We start from the raw sequence: 9,390 nt of genomic DNA on the forward strand, positions 1-9,390 counted from the left end.
TTTACCCTTAATATGAACACACTTTACCCTTAATATGAACAGACTTTATCCTTAGCATAAGCATATAACATCACCAATTGCATTATTTAACTATTCACCCAAATGTATAATACCAAGTTATTCACTAAGTTATTCAACAATGACTCGGTTGTTGTTCACTAAGTTATTCAACAATGACTAAGTTGTTGTTCATTAAGTTATTCAACAATGACTCAGTTGTTGTTCACTAAGTTATTCAACAATGACTCAGTTGTTGTTCACTAAGTTATTCAACAATGACTAAGTTGTTGTTCATTAAGTTATTCAACAATGACTCAGTAGTTGTTCACTAAGTTAATCAACAATGACTCAGTTGTTGTTCACTAAGTTATTCAACAATGACTCAGTAGTTGTTCACTAAGTTATTCAACAATGACTCAGTAGTTGTTCACTAAGTTATTCAACAATGACTCAGTAGTTGTTTATGTTATACATGCTGAGTCTATAACTTCATCAAGAGTCAGGCGAGGTCAAGCCCACTAATCACAACACCCGGCCTGACGCTCCTCGTCCACTCTCACGCTCAGAGCGAGAGGAGAGGCAGAATATTACCATGCGCTCAGGGGTGAACACTTCACTTAAAGTGTTCCTATAAAAGTGTACTCCAAACACTTCCCCTGGAGAGAATTCACAATACATTCTCTCCTAAACTAAGTACCTGTGTAGATCAGCCGCTTCAGTAATAAATAAAGCCCAGAACAAGCGTTTCCATCAGCCTTGCCACTTAAGAGTTTTACAACTAAGTTAAAACAATTGTGTGTGATATAAAAAAACCACTATTTCAAACACACTTTATCCTTAATGTGAACACACTTTATCCTTAATGTGAACACACTTTATCCTTAATATGAACACACTTTATCCTTAATGTGAACACACTTTACACTCCATATGAACACACTTTATCCTTAATGTGAACAGACTTTACACTCCATATGAACACACTTTATCCTTAATGTGAACACACTTTATCCTTAATGTGAACACACTTTATCCTTAATGTGAACACACTTTACACTCCATATGAACACACTTTATCCTTAATGTGAACACACTTTACACTCCATATGAACACACTTTATCCTTAATGTGAATAGACTTTAACCTCCATATGAACACACTTTACACTCCATATGAACACACTTTATCCTTAATGTGAACACCCTTTACACTCCATATGAACACACTTTATCCCTAATGTGAACACACTTTACACTCCATATGAACACACTTTATCCTTAATGTGAACACACTTTATCCTTAATGTGAACACACTTTACACTCCACATGAACACACTTTATCCTAAATGTGAACACACTTTACACTCCATATGAACACACTTTATCCTTAATGTGAACACACTTTACACTCCATATGAACACACTTTATCCTTAATGTGAACACACTTTACACTCCATATGAACACACCTTATCCTTAATGTGAACACACTTTACACTCCATATGAACACACTTTATCCTTAATGTGAACACACTTTACACTCCATATGAACACACTTTATCCTTAATGTGAACACACTTTATCCTTAATGTGAACACACTTTACACTCCATATGAACACACTTTATCCTAAATGTGAACACACTTTACACTCCATATGAACACACTTTATCCTTAATGTGAACACACTTTATCCTTAATGTGAACACACTTTACACTCCATATGAACACACTTTATCCTTAATGTGAACACACTTTATCCTTAATGTGAACACACTTTACACTCCATATGAACACACTTTATCCTTAATGTGAACACACTTTATCCTTAATGTGAACACACTTTACACTCCATATGAACACACTTTATCCTTAATGTGTGAACACTTTACTTTACACTCCATATGAACACACCTTATCCTTAATGTGAACACCCTTTACACTCCATATGAACACACTTTATCCTTAATGTGAACACACTTTACACTCCATATGAACACACTTTATCCTTAATGTGAAAACACTTTATCCTTAATGTAAACACACTTTACACTCCATATGAACACACTTTATCCTAAATGTGAACACACTTTATCCTTAATGTAAACACACTTTACACTCCATATGAACACACTTTATCCTTAATGTGAACACACTTTACACTCCATATGAACACACTTTATCCTTAATGTGAACACACTTTATCCTTAATGTAAACACACTTTACACTCCATATGAACACACTTTATCCTTAATGTGAACAGACTTTTACCCAATGAATTCAACACGTCATGACCTTGTTCACCAGGAAGATGAAAAAAAGAGTTTCCCTCAGAGGTAACTTGGTGTGGCCCTGATAACACATGGTGTGGCCCTGATAACACATGGTGTGGCCCTGATAACACATGGTGTGGCCCTGATAACAAATGGTGTTGCCCTGATAACACATGGTGTGGCCCTGATAACAAATGGTGTTGCCCTGATAACACATGGTGTGGCCCTGATAACACATGGTGTTGCCCTGATAACACATGGTGTGGCCCTGATAACACATGGTGTGGCCCTGATAACAATTGGTGTGGCCCTGATAACAAATGGTGTGGCCCTGATAACAAATGATGTGGGCCTGATATCAAATGGTCTGGCCGTGATAACAAATGGTGTAGCCCTGATAACAAATGGTGTGGCCTTGATAACAAATGACGTGGCTTTAATAACAAGTTTTGTGACCCTGATATCAAATGGTGTGGCCCTGATAACAAATGGTGTGGCCCTGATAACAAATGATGCAGCCTTAATAACAAATGATGTGGCTTTAATAACAAATGGTGTGGCCCTGATATCAAATGGTGTGGCCCTGATAACAAATGGTGTGGCCCTGATAACAAATAATGTGGCCATAATAACAAATGATGTGACCTTAATAACAAATGATGTGGCCCTGATAACAAATGATGTGGCCCTGATAACAAATGATGTGGCCTTAATAACAAATGATGTGGCCTTAATAACAAATGATGTGGCTTTAATAACAAATGATGTGGCCTTAATAACAAATGGTGTGGCTTTAATTACAAATGATGTGGCCCTGATAACAAATGATGTGGCCTTAATAACAAATGATGTGGCTTTAATTACAAATGATGTGGCCCTGATAACAAATGATGTGGCCCTGATAACAAATGATGTGGCCTTAATAACAAATGATGTGGCTTTAATAACAAATGGTGTGGCCCTGATATCAAATGGTGTGGCCTTAATATCAAATGATATGGCCTTAATAACAAATGATGTGGCTTTAATTACAAATGATGTGGCCTTAATAACAAATGGTGTGGCCCTGATAAGAAATGATGTGGCCTTAATAACAAATGATGTGACCTTAATAACAAATGATGTGGCCTTAATAACAAATGATGTGGCTTTAATTACAAATAATGTGGCCCTGATATCAAATGGTGTGGCCTTAATAACAAATGGTGAGGCCCTGATAACAAATGATGTGGCCTTAATAACAAATGATGTGACTTTATAAATGATGTGGCCCTGATCACAAATGGTGTGGCCCTGATAACAAATGATGTGGCCCTGATAACAAATCATGTGGCCTTAATAACAAATGATGTGACCTTATAAATGATGTGGCTTTAATTACAAATGATGTGACCTTAATAACAAATGATGTGGCCTTAATAACAAATGATGTGACCTTATAAATGATGTGGCCCTGATCACAAATGGTGTGGCCCTGATAACAAATGATGTGGCCCTGATAACAAATGATGTGGCCTTAATAACAAATGATGTGGCCTTAATAACAAATGCTGTGGCCTTAATAACAAATGATGTGGCCTTAATAACAAATGATGTGGCCTTAATAACAAATGATGTGGCTATAATTACAATTGGTGTGGCCCTGATAACAAATGTTGTGGCCCTGATAACAAATGGTGTGGCCCTGATAACAAATGGTGTGGCCTTGATAACAAATGGTGTGGCCCTAATAACAAACAATAACACAATTTTCTGTCATCTCCTCACACTTAATCTATCGTGCTGTTTGCGACACAAGTTGATCCAATATTCATTTTTTAATATAAACATGCTTTTCTTTCCTCACAGAATGTTAACCACAGAGTCGAAAATTATGTTAACCTGAGATGAACTTGACCTGAGCGTATTAATAACAGAGGTGGTGGTGGTGGTGTGGTAAGGCGGTGTTGGCCAGAGGTGGTGGTGTGGTAAGGCAGTGTTGGCCAGTGGTGGTGGTGGTGTGGTAAGGCGGTGTTGGCCAGTGGTGGTGGTGGTGGTGGAAAGGCGGTGTTGCCAGTGGTGGTGGTGGTGTGGTAAGACGGTGTTGGCCAGTGGTGGTGGTGGTGTGGTAGGGGTGTTGGCCAGTGGTGGTGGTGGTAAAGGGCAGGCCAGTGGTGGTGGTGGTGTGGTAAGACGGTGTTGGCCAGTGGTGGTGGTGGTGTGGTAAGACGGTGTTGGCCAGTGGTGGTGGTGGGGTGGTAAGGCAGGCCAGTGGTGGTGGTGTGGGTAAGGCCCAGTGGTGGTGGTGGTGTGGTAAGGCGGTGTTGGCCAGTGGTGGTGGTGGTGTGGTAAGGCGTGGGCCAGTGGTGGTGGCGGTGGTAAGGCGGTGTTCCAGTGTGTGGTGGTGTGGTAAGGCGGTGTTGGCCATGGTGGTGTGTGTGGTAAGGCGGTGCCAGTGGTGGTGGTGGTGTGGTAAGGCGGTGTTGGCCAGTGGTGGTGGTGTTGGTGGTAAGGCGGTGTTGGCCAGTGGTGGTGGTGGTGTGGTAAGGCGGTGTTGGCCAGTGGTGGTGGTGGTGTGGTAAGGCGGTGTTGGCCAGTGGTGTGGTGGTGTTGGTAGGCAAGGGTGTTGGCCAGTGGTGGTGGTGGTGTGGTAAGGCAGGCCAGTGGTGGTGGTGGTGTGGTAAGGCGGTGTTGGCCAGTGGTGGTGGTGGTGTGTAAGGCGGTGTTGGCCAGTGGTGGTGGTGGTGTGGTAAGGCGGTGTTGGCCAGTGGTTGGTGGTGTAGGCGGTGTTGGCCAGTGGTGGTGGTGGTGTGGTAACGGTGTTGGCCAGTGGTGGTGGTGGTGGTGGTAAGGTGTTGGCCAGTGTGTGGTGGTGTGTGGCGGTGTTGGCCACAGAGTTCGGTGAGACCCGGCAATTTTAATCACAGACTTAACTTATCTCAGTCTTGTTAACCGCATCATTGAACATGGCCCGGTCTTGTTAACCGCATCATTGAACATGGCCCGGTCTTGTTAACCGCATCACTGACATGGCCCGGTCTTGTTAACCACATCACTGAACATGGCCCGGTCTTGTTAACCGCATCACGAACATGGCCCGGTCTTGTTAACCACATCACTGAACATGGCCCGGTCTTGTTAACCACATCACTGAACATGGCCCGGTCTTTTTAACCACATCACTGAACATGGCCTGGTCTTGTTAACCACATCGTTGAACATGGCCTGCTTGTTAACCACATAGTTGAACATGGCCCGGTCTTGTTAACCACATAGTTGAACATGGCCCGGTCTTGTTACAGCATAGCTGAACATGGCCCGGTCTTGTTAACCACATAGTTGAACATGGCCCGGTCTTGTTAACAGCATACATGAACATGTTGAACATGGCCCGGTCTTGTTAACCACATAGTTGAACATGGCCCGGTCTTTTAACCACATAGTTGAACATGGCCCGGTCTTGTTAACCATCATGCTGAACATGGCCCGGTCTTGTTAACAGCATAGTTGAACATGGCCCGGTCTTGTTAACCACATAGTTGAACATGGCCCGGTCTTGTTAACAGCATAGTTGAACATGGCCCGGTCTTTTTAACCACATTATTGAATGGCCCGGTCTTGTTAACCACATAGTTGAACATGGCCCGGTCTTGTTAACCACATAGTTGAACATGGCATTTGCCTTTAACCACATAGTTGAACATGGCCCGGTCTTTTAACCACATAGAACATGGCCCGGTTGTTAACCATATTGAACATGGCCCGTCTTGTTAACTACAGAACATGGCCCGTCTTGTTAACCACATAGTTGAACATGATCCGGCCTTGTAACCACATAGTTGAACATGGCCCGGTCCTTTTTAACCACATAGTTGAACATGGCCCGGTCTTGTTAACCACATAGTTGAACATGGCCCGGTCTTGTTAACCACATAGTTGAACATGGCCCGGTCTTGTTAACCGCATAGTTGAACGTATCTGGGTCTTGTTAACCACATAGTTGAACATGGCCCGGTCTTGTTAACCACATAGTTGAACATGGCCCGGTCTTGTTAACAGCATAGTTGAACATGGCCCGGTCTTGTTAACCACATAGTTGAACATGGCCCGGTCTTGTTAACCACATAGTTGAACATGGCCCGGCTCTTTTTACCATAGTTGAACATGGCCTGGTCTTTTTAACCACATAGTTGAACATGGCCCGGTCTTGTTAACCACATAGTTGAACATTGCCCGGTCTTATTAACACATAGTTGAACATGACCCGGTCTTGTTAACCACATAGTTGAACATGGCCCGATCTTGTTAACCACATAGTTGAACATGGCCCGGTCTTGTTTACCACATAGTGAACATGGCCCGGTCTTTTTAACCACATAGCTGAACATGGCCGGTCTGTTAACCACAGAGTTGAAAAATGCCCGGTCTTGTTAACCACACAGTTGAACATGCCCGTCTTGTTAACCACACAGTTGAACAAGGCCCGGTCTTGTTAAACACATAGTTGAACATGGCCCGGTATTGTTAACCACATAGTTGAACATGGCCCGGTCTTGTTAACCACATAGTGAACATGGCCGGTCTCTTTTCACCACATAGTTGAACATGGCTTCGGTCTTTAACCACATAGTTGAAAATGGCCCGGTATTGTTAACCACATAGTTGAACATGGCCCGGTCGTGTTAACAGCATAGTTGAACATGACCCGGTCTTGTTAACCACATAGTTGAACATGGCCCGGTCTTGTTAACATACATGAACATGTTGAACATGGCCCGGTCTTTTTAACCACATAGTTGAACATGGCCCGGTCTTTTTAACACATAGTTGAACATGGCCCGGTCTTGTTAGCCACATAGTTGAACATGGCCAGTCTTGTTAACCACATAGTTGAACATAGCCCGGTCGTTAACAGCATAGTTGAACATGGCCGGTCGTGTTAACAGCATAGTTGAACATGGCCCGGTCTTTTAACCATATGTTGAACATGGCCCGGTCTTGTTAACCACATAGTTGAACATGGCCGGTCCTGTTAACCACATAGTTGAACATGGCCCTGTCTTGTTACATAGTTGAACATGGCCCGGTCTTGTTAACCACATAGTTGAACATGGCCCGGTCTTTTTTACCACATAGTTGAACATGGCCTGGTCTTTTTAACCACATAGTTGAACATGGCCGAATTGTTAACACATAGTTGAACATGGCCAGGTCTTGTTAACCACATAGTTGAACATGGCCCGTCATGTTAACAGCATAGTTGAACATGGCCCGTCTGTTTACCATAGTTGAACATGGCCCGGTCTTGTTAACCACATGAACAGTTGAACATGGCCCGGTCTTGTTAACCACATAGTTGAACATGGCCTGGTCTTGTTAACCACATAGTTGAACATGGCCCGTCTTGTTAACCATACATAATAGTTGAACATGGCCCGCTTTTTAACCATATAGTTAACATGACCGGGTCTTGTTAACCACATAGTTGAACATGGCCCGGTCTTGTTAACCGCATTGTTGAACGTGGCCCGATCTTGTTAACCACATAGTTGAACATGGCCCGGTCTTGTTAACCTCATAGTTGAAAGTGGCCCGGTCTTGTTAACAGCATAGTTGAACATGGCCCGGTCTTGTTAACCACATAGTTGAACATGACCCGGTCTTGTTAACCACATAGTTGAACATGACCAGATCTTGTTAACCACATAGTTGAACATGACCCGATCTTTTTACCCACATTATTGAACATGGCCCGGTCTTGTTACCCGCATAGCTGAAAGTGGCCCGGTCTTGTTAACCATATAGTTGAACATGACCCGGTCTTGTTAACAGCATAGTTGAACATGACCCGATCTTGTTAACCACATAGTTGAACATGACCCGGTCTTGTTAACCACATAGTTGAACATGACCCTGTCTTGTTAACAGCATAGTTGAACATAACCCGATCTTGTTAACCACATAGTTAACATGACCCAGTCTTGTTAACCATATAGTTGAACATGACCCGGTCTTGTTAACTGCATAGCTGAAAGTGGCCCGGTCTTGTTAAACACATATTTGAACATGGCCCGGTCTTGTTAACCACATAGTTGAAAGTGGCCCGGTCGTGTTAACAGCATAGTTGAACATGACCCGATCTTGTTAAACCACATAGTTGAACATGACCCGGTCTTGTCAACCACATAGTTGAACATGGCCCGGTCTTATCAACCACATAGTTGAACATGACCCGATCTTGTTAAAACACATAGTTGAACATGACCCGGTCTTGTTAACCACATAGTTGAACATGGCCCGGCCTTTTTTACCACATTGTTGAACATTGCCCGGTCTTGTTAACCACATAGAAGAACATGGCCCGGTCTTGTTAACCACAGAGTTGAACATGGCCCGGTCTTCTTAACCATATAGTTGAACATAGCCCGGTCTTGTTAACCACATAGTTGAACATGACCCGGTCTTGTTAACCACATAGTTGAACATGGCCTGGTCGTGTTAACAGCATAGTTCAACATGACCCGGTCTTGTTAACCACATAGTTGAACATGGCCCGGTGTTGTTAACTGCATAGTTGAACATGGCCCGGTCTTGCTAACCACATAGTTGAACATGGCTTGGTCTTGTTAACCACATAGTTGAACGTGGCCCTGTCGTGTTAACAGCATAATTGAACATGGCCCGGTCTTTTTAACCACATAGTTGAACACGGCCCGGTCTTGTTAACCACATAGAACATGGCCCGGTCTTGTTAACCACATAGTAGAACATGGACCGGTCTTGTTAACCACAGAGTTGAACATGGCGGTCTTCTTAACCATATAGTTGAACATGGCCCGGTCTTGTTAACCACATAGTTGAACATTGCCAGGTCTTGTTAACCACATAGTAGCACATGGACCGGTCTTGTTAACCACAGAGTTGAACATGGCCCGGTCTTCTTAACCATATAGTTGAACATGGCCCGGTCTTGTTAACCACATAGTTGAACATTGCCCAGTCTTGTTAACCACATAGTTGAACATGGCTCGGTCTTGTTAACCGCATAGTTGAACGTGGCCCGGTCGTATTAACAGCATAGTTGAACATGGCCCGGTCTTGTTAACCGCATAGTTGAACGTGGCCCGGTCTTTTAACC

At 43.1% G+C, this 9,390-nt stretch overlaps 1 protein-coding gene across 1 annotated transcript; it reads right to left on the bottom strand.

Moving 5' to 3' along the window:
• Positions 1 to 2,330: 2,330 nt before the first annotated feature.
• On the bottom strand, positions 2,331 to 3,602 carry LOC121876906 (TAL effector protein Brg11-like). The gene has a single exon (XM_042382477.1). It carries the CDS (start codon positions 3,600 to 3,602, stop codon positions 2,331 to 2,333), a length of 1,272 nt encoding a protein of 423 aa, XP_042238411.1.
• Positions 3,603 to 9,390: the final 5,788 nt, after the last annotated feature.

The sequence above is a fragment of the Homarus americanus genome, unplaced genomic scaffold, assembly GCF_018991925.1.
Source record: "Homarus americanus isolate GMGI-L3 unplaced genomic scaffold, GMGI_Hamer_2.0 scaffold54049, whole genome shotgun sequence".
NCBI classification, from domain to species: Eukaryota; Metazoa; Arthropoda; class Malacostraca; order Decapoda; family Nephropidae; genus Homarus; species Homarus americanus.

What these genes read in the sequence shown, in the direction of transcription:
- LOC121876906 (XM_042382477.1), bottom strand. Translation starts at nt 3,602, where the DNA reads ATGATTTGTTATCAGGGCCACATCATTTGTTATCAGGGCCACACCATT.